This window comes from Anticarsia gemmatalis, chromosome 1, assembly GCF_050436995.1.
Source record: "Anticarsia gemmatalis isolate Benzon Research Colony breed Stoneville strain chromosome 1, ilAntGemm2 primary, whole genome shotgun sequence".
NCBI lineage: Eukaryota > Metazoa > Arthropoda > Insecta > Lepidoptera > Erebidae > Anticarsia > Anticarsia gemmatalis.
In genome coordinates this window covers 14,605,573-14,630,252 of record NC_134745.1, presented here as the reverse complement: position 1 = coordinate 14,630,252, position 24,680 = coordinate 14,605,573, and the positions used below count along the sequence as shown (strand labels likewise).

Genomic DNA, 24,680 nt, shown 5'->3' with positions numbered 1-24,680 from the left:
TGACCACTAAAAAAGGTACCGTAGTAAATACACTGTGTAGTTGTTGTTTGTAAAATATTTATAAAAAAACACCTAACGCTAAACAAGTTTTTATTATAAAAAAAAGTAGGACTTTATTGCTTCTCGGGAATTAAACCCCACCCATCGTAACACTCAGACGACTTACTCTTTGCCCTCAAATATAAAGCTAGAAATAAAACTAAAAAAATAAGGAAATAAAAATCTCACTAATGAATTGTTTTACGATTAGTAATTAAATGACTGTAATAATTGCAATTAAATTGATTTATCGGTGGTAAAGCTATGAAATCAATGAGCGTTCTTTAATGCGTCAGTGTTTTGTGTAAACTATCGTTAATTGTTACGATGGAGAAATAATAATAATTGAGTACTGAAATACGCTATAACGATATTTTCTACTGTAAATAAAAAAACTATAAAAGATAATAAAATATAGGAAAGAGTGTACCTACTTAATGTAAAAAATACATATAATAACTTAGATATTATATGTATTTTTTTTCCTTTTTTTTAATTAGATAGATATAGCTAGTTAGAATGTGTCATATGAAGTCTCTTGTATAAATATATAATTTCTTATCATCGTAGAATTTTATCATCACACTTTTTTTTACGACTGAATGCAAATATTTTTTTGTCCCTTTTTCTACTATTTGGCTACATCAACTAGTTTTTTGTAGTATGAGTAACACATAAACAGTATCCGGAAAACTGGCGAGAAATCAGGCATGGGACCGACTTCGCAGGCTTTACGTTCTCTTCAAGGCACGGGTATTGCGACTTACATACTTAAATCATTAAACAGAATTTTAGAAAATACCAGCTAATAATCTCATAAAAAGTAAAAAAAAAAATTTAATTAACTAGCCAATGCCTTTTTTTTGCACTTTCTGCGCATTAGTTCACTGCTTTAGTCTGGCACACAAATAAAATATCGCGCGGTACTCATGCATCTCTGGTCTTCATTTAAGTACCAGTAAAAAAATTTTTTTGTCTTTTGATGACTAGAATGAATTCACATTTTCGTTTTGGGAGGACTCGTACTTAGGTTCATAATAGGACCGTAGGTAGCCATTAACCATAGGTATTTCATTATAACACAGTTATGTAGGCAGGTCACGTAAACACATCAAAGTTATCAACGACCTTGTCAATATCACACACGGTGATTTCATGGCACGAAGGAAATTGCGTGTTTTATCTGAGTTATGTATTGTTACATACATTACATTGTTGAGATATGGTCAGTATTTTGCGAAGGTTTCAATAATATTGCGATGCATTTTTTACTCACCTCATTTTTGAACAGAAGTTGAACTGTGTTTTCGATTTTTCATAGCATGGTACATAACATCGCAACTTTACGTGCTCTCCGAAGCACGGAGGTCTACAACAGCTTCCTAACTCCAAGCAATCTCTAAGAAATTTTTAACAGAAAATCTTAGAAAAGACTGTTTGGGGCGTCCCAGGATTCGAGCCCGAGGCCTCTTGCGCGGCAGCACACACTACCAACCGCGCCACAGAGTTTACGTGGTATCTCAGTATCAGGTAGATATAGTTTTAGTGTGGCATAACATTTATTTATTTATTTAAACCAACAGCTAATACAACAAGTATAAGATGTCGCGATAGAGCGTCAAAAAGCTATTTACAGGTCTGCACAAATATGTAACAATATTATTTAAATATTTATAATCAGCGTGGACAACAGAAAACTAAGTCAAAAGGTGCCCGTAGCCAGTTGCGCTCACCGGTCGGTAAACGATCTGTGGGTTAAGCAAACCTTGGCGGGGTCGTTCCATAGATGGGTGACCGTAAAGTCGGTCCCGGTTGTTGTCAATTAAGATAACAGTCGTTAAGCCACGTCAAAGGCCTTTGGGCGGCTTGAACAACTTTGGCACTAGATTGACCACTTACCATACGACAAGAAGAAGAAGTCACAAGTAAGTCAACTAAAAAAACATACATACGAGAGCAAATTATTATATTTTTACATAACATACAAAGTCCGAAACTTAGTCATTCATAGCACATTCACGTTAAAGATTGTATCACGAAGTACTAGGAACTGATAATGGGCAGGTAATACTTAGTTATTGTGGTTTTTCTAACGATCACGTTCACTAACACGTCAACAGAAGAGCACGTTCCGTAATTAATTTTATAATGTAAATATTATGCTTGTAAATTAAAAACCTATATGGAATTATTTGTCGAATGGTTCAATCATTTGCCTACAATCCAAGAGCTTGTTAGTATCATCCTAGAACTATAAAAAATAAATTTACTTACCACTTTTACTGATGAATAAATTGTTTAAAGCGTTGCAATAATTTTGGTGATGCTGCCAACATTCTGGGAACTCTCCCAGTCGATGAAGGGATTCTGCGACGCATACCACATAGCCTATCCATATTGTTATCTAATTCTGTTAAATAAATAATTTAATGATTGTACCTTCACATGATTATAACGAGCAGTGATAGCCGAGTGGTAAAAGTTGAGACCTCCCACACAAGTGGTCGCAGGTTCGAACCCGAGGCAACACACCAATGACTTTTCGAAGTTATGGGTGTATTAGAAATAATTATCACATGCTCCAACGGTGAAGGAAAACATCGTGAGGAAACCTTGCATGCCTAAAATTTGTATAATACATTTATTGAGGGCATGCAAAGTCCCCAACCCGCACTTGGCCAGCGTGGTGGACTCAAGGCCTAACCCCTCCCTCATTAATGGGTTAAAAAAAAATATTATCTTCATAACATAAGATTTGGTATAAGATGTGGCTGTAAAAGCATTAATAAATTCATGCTTTTATAGAATAAGAAAGAATGGGCCTGCAAAAAGACTTTATTTATAAATCAGCAAAATACAAATCGCCAAACGAACTACCTATTTATTATTGTGACCATCTCATGTTTACATTTTCCAGACGTAGGGTTCAACGACCGAAACAAGAAGGCACTAAAACCGTGCTAAATGGCACTATACCAACACTGGTCTGTAGTCGTATGCTTGCTAATGTATTCACAGTTTGTACAAGCATGACTGATTCTTATTTAAGTTATGTCCACTGAACGTATAGAATTGTTCACGTCAATGGTCACTGCTAACAAGATGAAGTACAAGTAAATATTAAAGATTTTTTACATAAACACTATAAACTGTGTCTGTTGCGCGGTCGGTAGAGTATTGTCGATAATGTGGTCTGGGGTTCGTACCCGGGTCGGCAAAAGTAGGTACTGTTGGATTTTCTTAATTTACGTATACATAAGACTATTACTTAATAGTAGTTTGGTAAATGAGAATATTCTTCGTTGTACATAGGACTTAAATGGTTAATGGCAAAACATCGATGCATTTCATGATCTTCTACCATCAGCTTCAAGTATAACCGGTATAACTTACATGTTGTTTTAAGTTGCTTTAAATAAAAAAGCATATTTAAAGAGTTAAGTTAATGTTGTATAATTTAAATGAAAAAGCAAAACTACGTAAATGAAGGTAACACTAAATGTTGATAATACAAGTTGAGTGAATTTCAATAATATCCGCACTGACATCCACCGATGAGGAAATATTTACAAAATACTGTCTTCAAGCAAAACCCAAACTACCGTAAAATACAATAAAGAGTAATGTTTGTTGAAAATCTAATGGAACAACTTGACATTCTGACATAAAGATGAAAATACATCTCACAAATATTTTTGGTAATATAAAGGCTGAAGTTTGGCTGTCTGTGTGTTTGTATGTTTGTTACGCAATCATTCCAAAACTACTGAACTGAATTGAAACCACATTTTCGTTTACCACATTTCATCATGCAGATGACATGTGGTACACTTACACCAATAGTTTATAACCAGACTTAACACAAAAGATACTTTTCACTTAGGTAGTTCTTCTATTATTTTGTAAAATAAACAATTTCTTTTATAACTATTTTTATTTGAAACGTAAACTTTGAAAACGTTCTAACAACGGATACAAAGTTCAGCAAGAGTTATATCAACGTCGTTGGATTTTGGAACGACCCCGTCAAATATCATGTGATCTTGTTGAATCAGTCCAAAGATTGTTGGTTGATGATCTAATCAAAAACAGAATCAATTATCTATTAGTATACGGGAGTCTCAGTGCAGGGGTAATGTAAGAGGGGTTAGATCTGAAGCCTCCACGGATCGGTGATTTACAATTCCTTCTAGAATTGTCAGAACTGCAGAGCAAGTAGTTCGTGATCACACCTTTGATCTATCGAGTCACGAAGCAAATCAAAGAATAAATAAAACGTATACAATTAGGATTTTCCCATCAACAAATAGGTAAATCCAACTAAACGATAATATTATAAATGTTAGATTGTAAAGATGTTTGATACTTTTGAATGCATATCATCATCATCACTATCGCCATTGGTCTGTATTCATCTGTAGCTCAATTCTCTATTACTGTCGACTACCGTCAACCGACCTGTCATCGAGAAATTTTGTATGAACATTTGATCAGCGCCTCTAACGGGAGTCGTAGAAACTTTTTTGGCAGTACATGCTAAATGTCAAAATTCGATAGCTAGCCGGTTGTCGGTAGTCGATAGTCGTAGAGAATCGAGGTACAGTAGTGCATTTCTATGCTACTGACGACTACAAACAATCGTCTAGGTATCAATAAATTTTGTACAAAAATCTGAACAGCGCCTTTAGCGGGCGCCGTACGCACTATTTTTGCAGTACATTTTAAACGTCAATCTCTCAATTGTCGAGAGGCGATTAATTATTATCAATTATTATTGATTTAACTCTTAGAATACTTTTTCACAAGAAAACTTACCATGCAAAGTCGCAAACTGAAACTAGTTATACTAACAAACTAGAATATACGCAGTTATGAGTGTACGATCACGAGTTAAAGATCATTCTTCTAGATCCATACAAGTTTAATAGCACACAATTAAAAACGCTTTGTTCCTTTTCTTTCTGTTTAAAAAGTGCTTAGAGAAAAAGAGAAGGCACATTAACTGTCAATTATCAGTTTCTTAAGATATCAATTACAATTTGAATAGTTCAAATGTATTGACTTTTAAAACTAATTAGTATTTACAATATAAGAAATAATTGTTTTACTTATAAGGTAATCTTTTCAATATGGCTGTGCTACTGAAAAAGGCAGTTCAAAATACGGAAGACGGCAATAACAATTTAAAACTGCTTTTGGATTCAATACAGTTTTTCATAGTATTGTTAGTCACCGTTGTATGTGGTGAATACTTTAACAGAAAAAATAATATGACTCGTTTTATGTAAACTAATACATAACGTTAAGAAGTCTATGTATGGATGCAGTCATAATCTCCAAAATGTGTACTAAATATACACCAAAACGTACTGTAAAATAAATAATATATTCAAAATAGGTACATGAGGTCTCGCATTTGATTTCCGATTTGGGCAAATCGCTATAAGGATTTTCCATTTTCTGTTATAATCGGTGAAAAATGGGTGCAATTTGCGCCAACACCTACACCTATACCTTAGGGTACAATAAACGTCAAGTTTTGTAGCTCATATTCATTCCCACAACTTAGTACAGTCTTCGCTTACGAGTTATCTACATTATGTACTACATTACATTGTGAAGACGTAGAAATAAGTAGCTGTATCAAGCGGCACACTGCAGCATAAGTCTACGGATCAATTTTCTTCTAAATTTAGACCCTTGTATACCTCTACCAGCCGCGAACCTTGCATACCAGGTTCTCTACAAAGTAATACTTATAACTCTTTGAAATGAGTTTCCACACTTTAATAAACACTCATTATAATGCATCTAACTTGATACACCTACAGTAATAAAGTTATTCACAACTTGGAGCATGCGGCTCATATAATTGGTACAATTATGATAACAGCAAACGTGTTTGGAATGCAAGCCGCTAAACAAGACGGATCTCACCCTTTATTAGATCACGTAGCCCAGAATATTAGATATTATAATAGGATTATCTTCTAAGAAACCTGGTGTATACTGGTTATACACATTTGCTCAGATTTGCAAAGTTAAGACGGTTGCGAAAAACATTTATATTATGCGTAAAGATTGTGGACCTGTAGGACGATTCTGTGCAGTCGGTATTATCGAGCATCGAAAGTTTGACACTAACCCTCTTATTCATAAAAATATATGTATGAAGTTATGAAAGGCTTATAAAGAGTTTTGCTTCCTCCACTCCTTAGCGAAATTAAAGAGAGAAAACATATTTTAGTACTTGTTTAACTTAAATAGGTTTACAGTGTGTTTATCTATAAGAGGATTAATATATTCTGTATTGCTGAAATAGTTCCTACGACGCCCGCTAGAGTCTTAAAACCGATTATCACACATTTTTTTTCGATAGCTAGGCGGTTGTCGGTTCCCGATAGTCGTAGAGTATCGAGCTACTGCTTGTTATTTCAAGCAAAAACTACTAACTGTTTTGATGAAATATAACAAACGAAAACATACAAGAATCAACACAGAAATTTTAGAAGGGAAATCTTTCCACGTCGTTGAAAAATCCTAGACATTTTTATGGATGTAATCTAATGAATCTGCTATGAATATGCTATTGGAATGGGAATTACTTTATTTAATTAATGTGTACTTCGTATAATTAGATTCCTTACGAGAAACACTTACACACTTACAAGAAAAAAATAGTTAAGCAAAACCTCTTCTTTCTTATAGGATAAATAAATATCTGTACGCACACGAGTAGCCGGGGTAATACAAGAAAGTATCTATGTATTATTTTGTATTTCACCAGTTCAGGTGCGCAGTACTCGCAATAAGTAGGAAACAAGTGTTATCGTATTAGTACAATATTAGGTCCGTTGAATATCCTAATATTTTCTCAGGCTTTTATTATGAAAGTAAGTCCGAGTGCCGTAATAGGTACGTGTAATAATATTGTTGTACTAGATATCATAATATTTGAATACTTTAGTTTGAAATGAAAATATTTTTTTAGAGAAAGTTATTTGTCTACTTGGAGCAGAGTGATAGCTGATTGTGCTAAGCAATAGCTTCCCACGCAAGTGATTAATGTATTTAATATGACCTCGTATGTCTAAAAGTGGTCCCTACTATATAACAAATTGTTTAAGTTATATTTGTCCAAACAATAATTGTATCTACCACACAATCTTTTTGCCTTAAAAATAGTCGGTTAAAAGGGATACCGCTAATTGTGTTATGTCGAATGAATATGAACATTAATATTCTGTTATTTACAGGGAACTGGTCTTAGATTTCTGGAACAAAATTCTTGAAGGTAGCCTCAATCCTGAACCTGACTAGCCTGGGCAACTCAAAACCAATGTTCTTTCCCATTCAGTGAAGGCTGTTTGGCCCAGCAGTGGGACAATAAGAAGAACTTTTTTACTGACGGAAATCGCTTTAAATGTTGACCTCAAAACCACCATAAGCATTAAAAAAAATGTCCTTAAATGTAGGTAAGTGCCAACTAAGACAAGGGGTTTAGGTGTTATCTCTCCGATCTTCACATACAGGCTGTTATCAGGTATCAATATGGCTTTAATGGTGCCTCGTTGAGAGATCGTGCTACTGAGATAACGTAGAGAAAAGCCGAGAGACAGTTTGGAAGAAACCTCGCAGTTCCGGTCTAAGTATTGTGGTGAACTTTTGTCTTTATATAGTAATTTTGTACCAGTCATAGCAAAATCGGGGATATTTCTCGTTTTTTTCAAATTGCGCACTAAGCATTGAAATAAATAACGAATACTATCTATAACCAGACCCAAAACAACTATTTGTGGATCGCATAAATAATTGTTTCGTTTGGGAATCGAAGCCTGCACCTCCCGACGCTATGGTAGCGGCGTGGCGACCTAACCCACTGCGTCACGAAGGCAGTCAAGTTTGGAAGAAAGCTAAAAGTCCTGGGTTAAGTATTGTGGTGATTTTTTGTCTTTTGGAGAATATTTAAACCATTGGCGGTTGCCGTAGAAACTGATAAACAATACTAATAAATTTTCATGATGGTGGCAAAACCTACATATTATTATCTGCATAAGCATAGTAAATAAGTAATAACGAATCGAATGCAACAAATCGGAAAAGACATACTAATTTTAGGATCGTAATCCATTTTCAGGTACCTAATTAACCTGCTGAAATTGTTTTTTAGTTATTTATTTGCCAATTTTTGAATATCTCCGATGATCGTTGTTTACAATCAAAAGTTAATAATAATATAAATAACAACTGAATAATTAAAATACATACAAAACATATTCATGCCCATATTATTCGTCACACAGTTGTCTGCATTCGGAGTGAGATGTAATCACGAACTCGGCAAGCAATCTAAAGTTTTGATAAGCAATGCATTATTAACATCATAATCACGATGTTTGTTCTAGACGTTTGGACATGTACCTATTATAGAAAAGACAAGACGCTCATAGCCAGTTGCGCTCACCGGTCGTAAACTATCTGCGGGTTAAGCAACCCTTGGTGTGGTTATTCTATAGATGGGTGACCGCATAGTGGTATTTGAACTGAGCGTGTCCGTGCTTCGGAGGGACATTAAATGTCGGTATCAGTTGTTATCGATAGGATAACAGTCGTTAAGCCTAAGTTGAAGGCCTTTCGGGCGGTTTGAATATCTTTGGCATTAGGTTTGCCATTAACCATACGATAAATATATAAATGTAAGAAAATACGGTGAAATCATCATATTTGAGGTCGAGGAGACGGTTTTAATAAAACCGTTTTTAAGTTTTGTATAGAATCTTTAGCATCTTACTCGTTTAAAAGTATTTTCACGACTTCCATTGCGCACTGGTAAAGATGTTTGCCAAGGCAAGCCACACCACGCCACAAACAATCCTTTAGGTTAAGCCATGCGCCTTGTGGAATGAAAACAGGAAAATTACGGGACAAGATTTTAGACATTTCATATCGTTATCACATACTCTTAAAACTTTGTTTACAACGCATAATTTCAGAGAATATTTTCTTTAAATGCATAATTCAGAACAATTCTGGAAATTTAAAGGTTTAAATTTTCAATCGCGTATAAGACCCGTTGCATAATAATATTATGTGTACTAGTCGCGAGAGTTTAAAAACATCAATTCTGGAAATACAAATAATGACTATTTCTTTGAGTCATGGAACACTTGATTCAATAAACTGCGATCCATTTATTGTATAGGAAGTAGTGAAACAATGAGAATTTGCTAGAAATAGTGACAGTCTTTTCCACGTACTGAGGCATTTTCGAGAGTTTTCAGAAAACTGTTGTTTTTAGAAGCATAACTTTGGCATTCTGGACTTATTTTGTCCTCTTTGTAAATCAGACTAACTTATTATTATAGTAAACTTTACAAGAAACGATACCGAACTTTCAAAAGTATATCATTAATTTGAAGACGGAATGAACATTAAAATTACTTTACAAATTATTGTTTACACAATGAAGTTCATTTTTGAGTAACAGTAATCAAGAGTAGCGTAGTTTGTGACAGGCTTCTTGTAACGACACGTATTATTCTCACAAGTGACCTAATGTTTATAATGTACGTGTAAAATTGTACAAATAATCAATTTATTTGTGAATGAAACGTGTCTTGCTGATGAATTCAGTTTACTTCGTGACATAAATAAAGTATTTATCACGTGCATCACTGTAGAATAAATTTTTTAAACAATTTTGTATGTGAATATCAAAAATTTAAATAAGAATCCCGCAATTTGTACGGAGATTCCTGACTTTTTTTGGTCAGGAAAGGGTCTTTTCCGGTTCCGTATAGTTTAGTTTCGTTGCTCAGCAGTTTTAAGTATCATTTTTAGAAAAAAAAAGTCTTGTGGACCACAACCCTGCGACTGCCTGTGAGACAATCTCTACGCAAAATTTTATTAAAATCAGTTTAGTAGTTCATCCGTGTAAACTCAACAAACACACAGAGAGACGGTTTTTATAAAATGTAAACGTAAACTGTAATGTAAAATCACAGTAGGTATACGTATTATAGTATAGTTTTCACTAAACATCACAACTAACTACATAACATTTATCTAACCGCCGACAGTCACAAAAACCATCGCGAACTAACTTGAAGGTCATGCGCTGACGTCATCACAACATTGTTGACCTTCAACTTGACACTGCGACTTACACTGTTGTTTTGTAAATATTTGTTGTAATGAAATATTATGAGAGAGGAAAATTGACAATGTTAGTAACTGCAATAATTATTAATATCCATTTTTTTCCAGTATCCAGGCAAGTTTTAGAGTCCAACTCTACTAAAAGAATGATTAGAAAACTTTATTTACTTGCAGATTTTTTATGTATGTCATATCAAAAATATTTAATCTAAAGTGTAGTCATGTTTTAGCTCTAATGCTCGTACACAAATACTAATATACATTCGCATAGATATTGGTGTAGATTTCAACAGCACAGATTTCTCTCATACTTTGTTACTATCCAAGCTGAAAATATCCAGGCTATTCCTATCACTGTACTAAATCTCTTTTATTGTACCAGGCAGGAAAGACCATGACCTTTGATATGAACCCAGATATCACATTCTCAAGATATGTATCTTGTCTTACACGTGGCATCTACTAAACTAATTTTAAGTACAAAGATTTATCAGTAACAAAATATTACTGAACAACTTTGTGGGTATAAACCTACGCTTAGAATTGATACGATTGTTTTGATAATAGGCCTCCTGTTATTTTTGTTTGTAAAGAGACTCATGTTTTGTGTTCAAATAAAAGTTTGCAAAAGCAGGTAAATTTTTCAGAGTTATTTAATTTTATATTTTCTTATCAATAAATATGACTTTCGCAAACAAATGACTTTTTCTTTACATTACCACTCCCACTAGCAGAATGAATTCGGCTTAAAAAAAATATATAGCTTCAACGTAGAATCTGACCTGAAAAAACATCAATAAGTACCATACAACGGTCAATTGGCTTCAAAAAGCTGGTCACTTAGGTCATTTTTAGGGTTCAGAACCCAGAAGGTAAAAACCGGACACTGTTACTGAAACTTATAGCCTTCTGTCTATCACCAGGCTGTATCTCATGAACTGTGATAGTTAGATGTATTTCTGATGTCACTTTATAAATACCAGAATAAAATTAAAATTTAAGGGGCTCCCAAACATGAGACGTGACTTATATAAATAAAGGGACAGAACTCTCTGTGCGCGAGTCCAACACGCACTTGACCGGTTTTTCTAAGAAATGCTCTGTTCATTGAACGTTTTTGACAAGGAAACAACAAAAACAAAGCATTTTTAAATTACAAATACTCATCCTTAGAATGAGTAAGAGTCCAACGACCACCTGTATATAATCGATATAAAACAATAAACTACTTTTGTGGTGAACTGGCGACCACATTACTAATAACTTCAGGTATTTAAGTGTAAATACTTATTATTCATTGTTACAAAATATTTTTTTACGTGTACATAAAGATCCCTTGTTGCGTCTGTCTGTCTATTCGCCATGAACACAAAATCGAGTAAAGCTCACCAACGATGAGCGATCTCTGGATTAAGCAACCCTTGGCGCGGTTATTCTATAGATGGGTGATCGCTTAGTGATATTTTAACTGGACATCTTCGTGCTTCGGAGGGTACGTAAAAAGTCGGTCCCGGTCGTTTTCTATTAAGGTAACAATCGTTAAACTACATATATGTCCAAGACCTTTGGGGCAGTTCGAACAACTTTCGCACTAGATTAACCATACGATAAAAAACAGTTTAAGTCGTTCTAGAGAAAGGTTTTAGTATAATAATATAATGTGTTAAAGTAAAATCGGTGTTATACGAGCAAAGCCGAGGCATGCCGCTAGTATAATACAAAACAATCAACTACTTTTGTGGTGAACTGTCGACTACATTAGCAACAGGTATAGGTATTTGGTTGTAAAGATGAATAACGCGTATGAACGATATGATTCACCGCTTGAGTCATGCAGGTAGGAAAATTCTGGTACTGTTTTATTTGTTTAGTATAAGAGAATGCTGCAGCCGTCTTTTTTGTTCGATGGTCGAGAATGATAGCGTGATTGGTTTAGAAAAAGATGATAAACAAAAAAGTTAAATGGAAGAACTATCGATTATCAATAGTTTTAGAGCTTAGATTTGTTTTAATAAATACTTTTCACTGATTTCAATTACCTATGTATCATTCACGTAAGCAACACTGCTTAGTTATATGAAAATCTGTTCCGGAGTTTTGGCGTGATTGGAGTCAAAAATATTTAAACTTTCATGTTAATGTTAGTACAGATTAACAAAAAGTGGAATAACCTTTGTTCAGTGATAGTATAATAAATATTTATATCATTTTCAATTTTATTATTACAGCATGATATGTTTTAAATTAATTTATTGAAATCGATAATTAAAAAGGTAATCAATTGTAAATAATACCATAATTAAATATTATTTTATGACGCTTATTGTGCTTTTAAATACAAGTAAAAGTAATAAACGAACTTTACATAAATGTGAAAAAATGATAACGAAATATAACCCTTTCAAATAAAATTTGACAACATGTTCAACCGATATTGTAGTAGAAATTTTTATTGGTCTGTTAGCATTGATAGAGTCGGTCTTTGAAACTATTGAAATTGTAACATATCACAATAAAATGCTTTGTAAAGAATGTAGATTACGAGTTATTTTTAAATTACTTGTTTTTTAATGAACTGAGAGACAACATTTTCTTTTTTTTGTTGCATAAATATACCTACACTTTCGTTTATATTTCTTGGTGATTTTTATATTGTTCCAAAACCTCCTGTCGATTGGTCAACCCGTTGTTATCGTAAATCTTATTGACACATGTCTAAGGTCAAACGTCACTGGCTCCACGTGAAATATGAAGGTTGTTCCCCGTACAAGATTACGATGAAGCTTTATTATAAAGCCTTGTTTACGGCTACTACTATTTTTGACTCTAAGTTTAAGTAAAATTTCGCCCGTTGCCAGTTGCGCACACCGGTTGGTAAACGATCTGTGGGTTAAGCAACCTAGCGCAGTCATTCCATAGGTGGCCGCATAGTAGTATTTGAACTAGGCGTCTCCCTGCTTCGGAGGGCACGTATAAAGTCGGTAAGGCCCCGGTTTGACACTAGGTTGACCTCTAACCGTACGATAAGAAGATGTAAAATTTTATAAAATGAAAAAAAAACCAGCGACAAAGAAAAATATTTAAGTTCTACGCAATTGATAGTCGACTCGATTTTAAAACTTTGCACGACTGAGAGACCTTTAAGACATTCATGAAAGAATGAACAGTCCCCAACCTGTATACAATCATCGTGGTGGACTCTAAGCAAATTCCCTCTCCTTATGGGAAGATACTCGTGGTTTGCAGTTAGATAGTAATGGGTAAAAGTAACATTTTTCCTTTGAAAAATTCCTTGCAAATCAATGTAAGACTGGTCTTTCTCAAGAAATAATATGTGTTTTGTTTTTATCGAAGGAATCTTTGAATAGTTATAGAATAAGGTTTGCATGTAATGATATTATTATTATTATGTAATGATCTAGCATTAATGGCATCCGTGTTTATATTACTAAGTGAATAAGCAATTGTTGATGTTAATTGTAATATAAACATAATTATACACATATATTATATAGAAATGTAATAATATAATATAATGTATGAGTTACTTGCGATGGTAAAACATGTTTTTTCTTATAAATTATTTATTAAATAGTATGAATTCTTTGCAGGAAAATTGAGCAATTTATTTTTTACTTTTATCGGATAGTCATTGATTGAAATAGAAATAAGTGAATTTATCAAGAAAATCTGCACAATTTTATGAATAAGAAATTAAGACCACTCAAATCTGTAATTTGATTCGTACTTATTACCTACTCTGATTACGACTAGCTATTGCACGCAATTTCTTTGAAAAACTATTCCTAGCTTCTTTTTAGATATTATTTAACACCCTGCCATTTATCAAATTTTATTGGTTTAGCCGTGAAAGGACAACAATATTAGCTAACAATTGTAAATGTCAGTATGTTGTCAAAGTCCCACTTCTACCATACGTTTTTACCAAGTCATGCCAAAGACAAAAATATAACTTAAAGAATCAGACGTGCATAAATTTTTCAACAAAATAATTACAAAGAATTTTAACGATCAAAGATAAATTATCAAAAACATTTCTCAGTACTCAGACACATGAGACGTGCATTTTAAGAGGAAGCGCTAATACATGTTGAACGCATTGTTACGTGAGGTAGAGTGAGCTAATTTAACTGAAGATTAGTCTAGAAGCCGGCCTTTCAAGGTCGCTTGTAATGACAAAGAGTTGTTTGTTATGTTTGAAAACAGATGAGACTGGCTGAAGTAACGTTTTGTGCCTACAGTCATTGAATATCTGGTAGAGCAATTTTACTTTCTATTTTTGCTCGCGACTTTTCCCGCATGGAATCTCACTCTCTTCGGAGGGGAATTCCAAAAAATCATCTCTTAGTGCAGCTGCTCCTCTACACTTTCTAAGGAATCTTTATACCCAATCTTCACTTTCTACGCTCAGTAGTTTTGGCTGTGCGTTGTCCATCAGTCCGTCAGTCACTCACTCAGTCACGTCAGAGTTTTAATTTGGTTATGGTTATTTATGTAATGAGTTATTTCTATAATTTAATTTTAATTGTAGCATGATAGGGCTATTTGTGTTTAAATCCAAATTTTTGAGGCATCTGTGTTATAATATTATCTAGTTATAAAAATCGGTCGGTATCAAAAATCAACGTTAAAGTATTTAACTGAGCCATTTGTGTAGCATAGAAGATAGTAAACAACTCTTTTTATAAAGAACTCTAAATTAGTAAATTAATCCAGCCTTAATAAAAGCCCCTATAAAAAGTTCCTGTGGAAACTACTTTTATTGTGCGAACCTTCAACCATTGTAGACTTAATAGCCGGCAGGAATAAACTGCCGGGAGGGATGTCTATTAACCTAAAAAACGGCGCACTTAATTTCTTTCAAAATGTAGGCAATGGTTTATCTTACCCCTTGAGCTCGCTAACCTTTACAATACAGTCTATTGCATTATTGACACAAAAAAACTTCTTAAAGGAGATTTTTAAAATCTTTTCCTCAATTATGAAATCAATAAAGATAATGTGAGTGACTAATAAACATATTATACCTATTGTCGTGTTTGCGGTTCAACTCTATTGTGGTGAGCGATGCGCTTACGCACAGCTCTGCCCCGCCACCTGTATATAGCCTCCGCGACCCGCGCACGCCTCAGTTCTTGTTGCAACACCAACGAGTGCACACGCTAACATGTTCTCGTCGCGATCGCTTGCGGCCCTCGCCGTGCTGGCGACAGTCGCCGCCCTCCCGGCCACTGACCGCCCCATCCCACAACCCATCACAACTGTCTACAGCGAAGACTTCGAAAACCCATGGCTCACCTTCCCCCTATTCGGGAACCTCTTCGCTCCCCTCTGGAAACTGTTCCCCAGCTTCGCCGACATCGGACCTAGAATAATCGCTGACGACAACAAATTCGAAGTCATTGTCAACGTCAAGGATTACAAGAAAGATGACCTGAAAGTCAAGGTAAAGGGCGACTTTATCTTCATTCAGGGATCGCATGAGGCGAAACAGGACGACCGTGACGTTTTCGCTAGCCAGTTCTTCCACACTTACACTTTGCCGGCGAACGCGAGTGGTGCTGATGTAACTGCTAAGCTGACGACTGATGGAAACTTGATTGTGGAAGCTCCAGTCAGTGGACCGGTCAACAGGGCGAAGGAGGTCGACAGGGAAGTGCCTATTGAGGAGACCGGCAAGCCGCTAGCGAAGGAGGAGAAGCCCGACAAATCAGGCGTGACACCTGCGGTACCGGCCGCGACGACTTCGGCTGCCGCCGTAACGACCACTGAAGTGGATGACAGGAAAGAGCCAACGACACCCTCCAGCAAGGAAGACGTGACCGAAAAAGACAACGTGATCCCCCACGGAAACGAGGTTCAATTGTAAAGTGATACATAGAATTAATATTTAATTATAAATCAGTATTGTAATAAATATTTTTGTATTTACTTGAGTGTTTTGTTATGCGTCCAGCGGCGCGTTTAATGGGTCCGGCGTGCAATGAATACGAATAGGGAGGTGTGCAGTGTCATGCGCTAAACAATGGACGTTGGTCTTTGTTCTTTTGAGTTCCACTGGCGACAAAGGCTCATACAAATTTGGTAACCTGGCTTGGTTTTCGAAGGTTGACTGATATTGACTTTAGATATATGTTACGTTTTACCCCTGTAAAGTTGACCTGAAATTCCCTGTGTGTGTGTGCATTTTATGCATCGAAATAACAATTTTTAACCGAATCGATTATTGAACGTATGCATGATATAAAATATTATAGTATAGATTTTCATTTTAAAGTTTTTTAGTTATTCATCGCACATTTTTGACTCTCGGAAAGGCGGAAATCATTACAGAATTTGTCTAAGTGTATATGTATAGTTAATATTTTAAAAATTGAGACATCATAAATATTCCGCCAAACATTCAAGTGATTTAGAGCCGGTCAACCGTAACGTTATTTGTTTTCAAACAATGCGGTCGTTAGTAGAATATCAATTAGACTATTATCCAATCATACGCATTTGGTACCAAAACAGGTAGGATGTAATGATGTTTAAGGACATTACTGTATAAGTAATGTGTACACTGTGGTATGCTGCTCTGCTGCTCTAGGTATGCTGAAAGATTCTAAGTATCTTGCAAATTTTACGTATATAATGGGCATTCGTAATAGATTTCACGATCCATAATAGATAAATAATAAATAGTTTATTCGCGTATAAAATGCTACTAATAATAAAATAAATTTACGGTGCTATTTACGTTAATACAAACGCCGGTAGAGGATGCCCTAGAGCAATACAGATCATATCGGTGATGTCTTGCAAAAAGGACCTGACCTTTTTGCAAGACATCACCGATATGATGGCATAGTACTCGTAACCGATGGTCCTGTATAACAAGATGTATGGATGTGCGTAAAGCAAGGGAAGCTTGTATGGAACGTACCATGTAGCGTTCTTTGGTTTCCGCCTACCTGAGAAAAAGGCGTGATATTATGTATGTTGGATGTGAATGAAACAAAGAAAGTTCGTATGGATCGTACGAAATAGCGTTCTTCGGTCTCTGCCTACCCCTGTAGAAAAAAGGGCGTGATTTTGTGTATTTATATATGTATGGAAATAATCACAATTTCACACATATAACTGTGTAAAGTTAAAGCGATACGATCTGAATGCATGGGAAGTGAATCATCATACTAATCGGATATCACTGCTCGTTTACGACATACTCAAAATAAACACCTCAATTACATTGTTAACTTCGAAATACATAATATTATATGTCAATGAAACGTCATTTTATAAGCAATACAATGTGCATTTCGCAACACAGACAATATGTCCTGTTTTCTGATGTTAATCAAAACTATGAAAGTACAATTCGCGCTGACTATCGTACCGTGACTATCGCATACGTGAGGGAAATTAATAATATTTTATGTACCTGGTACAAAAGCTGTAACGGTTTTAATGATAAAATATTGCTTTTTGTATGCTGTGTCTGAGTCATAATAAGACTGTTGGAATCGCAATATAATAACCATTTCCACGCTAACTTATAATGTAATTAGTGAAAAATTTCTTCGCGCACTCGAACAGTATCTTGATTCTCTACTACCATTGACTATCGACAACCAGCTAGCTAAAAAATATGTATAACAATCGGTTCAGCGCCTCTAGCGGGCGTCGTAGAAGCTATTTTGGCACTACATTTTAAATGTCAAACTCTTGATACTTGAAAGTACCAACTGTACAGAAACATCGGATACAGATGTGAGACTCAATGCTTAACCCTCGCTTTGGGAGGAGAATGAGGAGACCCTTGTCCAGCAATATCCACTGCACTATTAGTGTCTTACATTTTTTTTATCCTTAAAAACAGATTCAAATCTTTACATTGTACTAAAAATCACTCAGTAAAAGAGCAATATTTGCTGTCACGATTAAACATTTTCGAGAAATTTCGTTGCAAAGAAAGATAATATAACCACAGAAACTACTTCTTAATATATTTTTTACTTATTATATTGCAAATGGAAGTCATAAGTAGTTCTAAGATAATTTTATGTTCAAGATATAAGTGCATTTGAGTTAATAAGGCTAGCGGCTCCCCGGAGGAAATTGCACTTGTTCAAGGAAAAGATAATATGATGTTAATTTTACTAAGAAATTATACCTACTTTATTCTTTTGAAAATCTTAAGTCTCTTTCCTTGAAGTAAAACTATTATTTGTTGATCCAATCGACTGTATGACTGGAAATAGTTGTAAAACTGAGGGACAATTTCGTAATAACCTGCCGCCAATAAGTTTATAAACAGATCTTTGAAAATAAAAACGGCTGATCTGTGCGGCTCTGCTTGCAAGCGATTTGAGTAAAATAAAAAAAACAAGGTTTTCTTGGAACTCAAAGATTCAATGACTCGGAGCTATAAATAATTTTATTTTGAATTTCATTTATAATATAAACTATGAAAGCTTGAGCCACCTAACCTTTGACCTACTTGAGGAAGGAAATTAAAATATTTTTCGCTTGACGTAGGAACAGAAATAAGAACTTACTCCTAAGTAGCAGGCTCCTAAGTAGTATATAAACATTATATAGCATTCTCCCTCAAACTATAATTAATCAAAATACATTACCAAATCTAGCACATAATGATCTCCATATATCATTTCATTATAAAATAGATTAATACCTACTAATTAGCATATAAATTAATATCACTAATTAGCCACACCTGGTATCAGAGATTACATATTATTGTCTGGCTAAGTCAAGGACGGGATCAAAATATTGATTTCAGCAAGAGACGCGACTAACAACAGCCGCCCGGATTGAACTGTGATGTTAAGCTCCACTTGACGAGGTTGTTCTGTGGATGGGTGATCAACTTATACATGTTGAGCTCCTCCGTGGTTCGGAAGACACGTTAAATTCAATTTTCAGTTTTTTGACAGTCGCGACTACTGTTCACGACTGTCAAAGATCTTTCAGAAGCTTGAAAGTCTGACAACCAGTCCTACCGGAGGGTACCGCGTTATAACTCAGGTAACTGGGTTGTGGAGGTCCTATCAGCAGTCGCTCCATGTAAAATACTGGTATCCAGCAGCATCCAGTAAGACTGGAAGCCAACATAGTTGGAAGAGAGGCTAGGCCGATATAATTAGCATATAAGTTAATAGTAATCAGTATAAATAAAATACATATAATTGGACAATTACTCACAAACGGGGATTTAATTCCAAACTAAGCAAAGCTTGTATGATAACCAAATAACTGATAAACAATACTTCTGAATACGTACTTAAACAGATAAATTGACAACCAGGCTCAGAACAAATACTCGTGCTCATCACACACAAGATTTGTCCCGGGTGGGATTCGAGCCCACCGCACAATTAGCTGGCTGACATTACATAATATTATAATATCGACTGGCTAAGTCAATCAAAAGTCAAAAGTCAGTATCAAAATATCGATTTCATCAAGAAACGTGATGAGATTGTATTATAAAGTTTAAATTGTAGTTCAAGTGAGTTATAGCTTTTATTTTGAGTGAAGACACCTGACATATGGCGGGTCCGGTTTGTGGAATTCAAAGCAGGTGTTTTGGAAACTGTGGTTGAGAGGTTTTTGATGAAGTTATACAATGATTTCTTAAAATATCTATTCGATTGGTTTTGATTCTAAAATATTCAAGTTCAAAAAATAAGGTTTTGTTTTGGACCTCCTCGAAAGATGATATTTTTTTAATTTATGATCCTTACAACTATCTTTACAAGTTTGTATTCAATACGAAAGTGTCATTAAATATCATTTATCAGTAACTTTTATATTAGGTAGGTACAGGCAACTTATATCCACTTTCAGTATACAGTGTTAACTCTTGTGTAATGTTTGTTTATATTATTAACCGACTTCAAAAAAGGATGAGGTTCTCAATTCGACGATAAGTTTTTTTAATGAAAATTTATGAAAATTAACTACAATTTTTCAACACAGTGACAACCTTGTATATCAATAGAACAGACTTTATTTTCTTTGAAGCGTTGTCTGATTGTCTATACTATAGACTTATTCGTAAATAACTATGTAAAGTTGTAATAACATTCGTGACGATGTCCATAGTTTTCCTGGCCAGTTAAATAGTTCCGTCTCTAAAACATTGGTAATGAATTCATTCGCATGTTTTACAAGTAATTTATTTGCCTTTACTCGCATAATAATTAAGTAAGCACTTAAAATTCTATGTGTAAATGTTAAGTACTAGTTATTTTAATACAACATGAGTAAAGAGTGGTTCTATGTTGGGCATTAGATGTTTAACATCACAAAAACGTATTGTTTGACAGAAAATATGTTTAAAAAGACATTTTTATCGTGAAATATAATTGTCTTTCCGCCGGTTTCTGAGGTATAATTCAATAGTGTTTAAAAAAACGCTATTGAATAGATAAACTGCCGCTAACTGAAACCGGGCATTAGTGTAGCTCGACATCTCCGCAATGTATGTACGCTGGCGAACATACTGTGTTATTTTACACCAGTCGAAATTTATCACATTTAGCATAGCTCCAACCCTATCAACTCCGACGCTGAAACTTCGGTAGGTGTGTTTACAACATTGTTACTTTTTTTTTTAATAACCCATATCTGTCCCACTGCAGGGCAAGGGTCTCCTCCCAAACGAGGGGGAGGGGTTAGAGCAAGTGATAATTATTTCTAATACACACATAACTTCGAAAAGTCATTGATGTGTTGCCTCGGATTCGAACCTGCGACCACCTGTAGTGCTCTCATAATGATAAGTGACCATACAATTGATCTTTTTGTAATACAATACAACTTAAGATGACAATTATATTTTCAAGATCATACACTTGCAGGACACTCATTATATACCTATACGTACAATGTAGTTTCCTACCATAAAATGTTCTATAAATAGCCGTCCATTGTTCCAAGATCATCTCATGCAGTAATAATGAACACTATCTTATATTCTCGTTGAAGGCGATCGGGGCCTGCATTATAAATCACCTGTCCTTACCTCTACTGGAAGTTGACTCATCAGAACAGGTTGGTAAAAACGTTGTCAATACTTATTTTACTGTTTTTATTGTATGGTTAGTGGTCAACCTAGTGTCAAAGTTGTTCAAGCCACCCGAAAGGCCTTAGACATGGCTTAACAACTGCTCTCTTAATGGACAACAGCCGGGACCGACTTTTAACGTGCCCTTCGTGTCCCTGCACGGAGACGCTCAGCTCGAATACCACTATGTACACACCTATCTGTGGAAAGACCGCGCCTTCAACCAACCTGCGCCCGGATTTTGTGAGAAAATAATGAACTAACAAAACATGCATTAGAATTTCGGAAACGACTCGATACGCGCACGCTTTTTATTTTGCACCAGGTTCTCACAATCATACCCTAAAAAGATCCAAGTTGTTAAACAAGAAGGGAACAGAACTATATAGTTTATATAGGCTTATCTCTTTCTAGCGGTAGAATTTTTTAAAATTGAGCACGACAGTGCACGAACTCTGTAGACATTGTAGGTAACCTGCGAACCTGTTTTCAAGAATATTGAGTTTATTCAGGGTCACGGTTTTGAGTTCATTTTGAGGCGCGTTCCTTGATACTTTAAGGGATTTTGAATGTATTATTTTTTAGTCCGTCTAGTAGATTAGGAAACAATATTATACACGTATATCTATTTTATTTTTGTTCATAGTAAATTGCATTGAGTTGAAAAGTCGCATTCGGTAACTTTAATGCTTTTTAACTATTTATTTTTTTAAATGCATATCTATTAAATAAAGAAAATAAGTGTGTAATGTTCTACAATTATCTGACTGATGGGCTAGATTAGAATTTTAGTTTTGTTACCTTGGGAACATCCTTATTGCATGGATGTAGTTTGATTGAGCTTAATAAAAGGGCCGTAAGCTTTTCTACTTAGTACCTTTACCTGTAATTTCGAGATAAAAACCACACAAAGCCCATATATCTAGCACACGGAACATACATTTTACTTTGTGGATAAATTGTGCGTCACTAAAAGGTATTGTTTCGTTCCGGTAAATTTGAAGTCCCTTTGGGGCGACGCATCTAACCGTTCTCAAGGTTCACTCCGGCTGATCAATTATTTACACGATTTCATGACAAAAAGTCCCTGTACGTTTGGAATAAAGAAACTGTAGAATTAATGTATGCTTACTGAGTAAAGGCTTACAGGCAACTTCGCTTTTAAATTCAATTTTTTATTTACCTTTGCTTTGCTTAGTTACAAATTAGAAAGAAAGAAAAAGAAAGAAAATATTAAATAAATAAATTATTTATTCTACTCAAAACCAGAGGCACTATTGAATCATAAATATTAATTTTAAGCCAACAAGACTAAAGACAACAACACAACAAAAAGTAAGAATTACATTGTTATAGTAGTTCTAAATACGGGAGTCTTGTATGACAAGATGTATGAATGTGAATGAGGCAAGGTAAGTTTGTAAGGATCGTACCAAGTGGCGATCTTTAGTCTCTGCCTACCCTATATGAAAAGGAGAAAAATAATCTATTACTCTTCCATTGATACGTTAGGCCTTGTGTTTACCATGCTGGTTATGTGCGGGTTGGGGACTTATGTATGTATGTATTAATTTGTATGCAAGGAAATGACACAACACAAACGTTACCTACCTGTAATAAAAAGCCTATTATTACATGTTACATCTTTATATAGAATCTTATGCTAACAGTCTAGAAAAAACAGAAAGATTTATTGCTTGTATCAGTTACATAACTATGTGCATTGATTATAATCAGTCAATAGGTAGAATGCAGGTGCATCCTCTCATTTATTCCTTTCTGTGATTTTTCTATGCAAGAATGAGAATTGTGTATATTACCATATGTTTTACTAGCATTTCTTGCATTTTTACTGAGAAAATATTTTCTTATAACTGGAGTGCATTTGGGGATCTGACACTATTCATAACTTTTAAGCTCTCGCGTTGCATGTTTAATATATAATAGAATACGGGAATTAACGATAACACGTATTTTACCTGAAAATGCCTAACGTTTCGGCGCAGGTTGCAGGTTGTGGTAAGGTAAAATGCGTGTTCGCGTTTATTTCCGTATCCTATTATATAATATCTGACACTATTGTTTGTATGACTAGTATGCAGTTACCAATCATAAGTTCAGTTCACCGGTAGAGACAAGTGTTTTAATAATGTTTTTAATCAGTTTTTATTTGTTTCGGATAAGAGTAAAATTAACGTTCCGTTTTGATCCATAAAATTCTTATCAAAAACTGTTCAGCTGTTTCCAGGATATAAACGGATACGCGATGATAATATAAACATACGATTTATTTGTGCATCTAACGACCTTGAATGAGATAAAGATTATATTTTTATTGTACGAAATTACTGTTATTTACTAAATTGATAGATAATTTCTCTATGCCTAGGTTGTACCTACATTTCTTTTCACTTTCTACATTTCGTTGTTATATTCAGATACACAATGATAAATACCACGTTATATTTAATATACAGAAATTATTACCTAGTAACTTAATCGAAGAGCTATCTCTTACTAAGTTAGTTTATTGAAAACCGCTCTAAAATCGAAATCTTTGACATCAACGAAACGGAATTCAAACAAAAATTCCTAACAAGTTAGTTATCACTCCATCACCTTGGTTTGTATTTATTACCTCACCGTAATCTAAATTGCAGATATATGGAAATGTCGGCCAATTTGTACCGAACAGATTTTGATACTATTCTTCCGTAAAATAAGGAAACTAGTTATAGATTGAGTTAAATGCAGGCCTGCAATTATTGTGTTTGATGAGCAGTTTATATATAATTTGTGCGGAAATGTGATTCGTTGAGTTTTATACTTTCCTTAAGATTAGTATCGACGGGTTTAGCTAACATAGCTAAAAATGATTCTAGATCTATACTTTTTTTAATTGAAACGAAAAAGCAATAGACCAGCTTTAGCACCCTGTTACGCCTTCAAATGAATAAAATTGTGTATAAGCGAGGGGGATATTATATTTCTATGATTCAGTAGCTTGAATCTCTACCACTATCGACTACCGACAACCGGCTAGCTATCAAGAAATTTTGTTTGAAAATTTGATCAGCGCCTCTAACGGGCGTCGTAGGATCAATTTTGACAATACATTTAACATGTCAATCTTTCAGCATTTATCCGTAACGACTGTAGAGAACTGTGCTACAGATAATACATGTATTGCACTACAAAAATTGTTTATTCATTTCGCGTTAGTCTTTGAAATTTCGAATCACATTTACCATTTTTCCACATTTATAAGCAAATCTATAGAATATCTATCATAATTAATGGTAGCGAAAGCGAGAAGCTTGTTTGTAATAAAAAATCTATTTTAACTATAAAATGTTAGTAATAATATTAGTCATTTTACAATTGC

At 34.6% G+C, this 24,680-nt stretch overlaps 1 protein-coding gene across 1 annotated transcript; it reads left to right on the top strand.

Annotated features, from left to right (window-relative positions):
• Positions 1 to 15,340: 15,340 nt before the first annotated feature.
• LOC142977501 (alpha-crystallin A chain-like) lies at positions 15,341 to 16,149 on the top strand. Its single transcript, XM_076121412.1, has one exon. It carries the CDS (start codon positions 15,386 to 15,388, stop codon positions 16,085 to 16,087), a length of 702 nt encoding a protein of 233 aa, XP_075977527.1. The 5' UTR covers positions 15,341 to 15,385; the 3' UTR covers positions 16,088 to 16,149.
• Positions 16,150 to 24,680: the final 8,531 nt, after the last annotated feature.

Bases quoted from the DNA above. Each gene is read 5' to 3' on its own strand.
- LOC142977501 (XM_076121412.1), top strand. From the start codon at position 15,386: ATGTTCTCGTCGCGATCGCTTGCGGCCCTCGCCGTGCTGGCGACAGTC.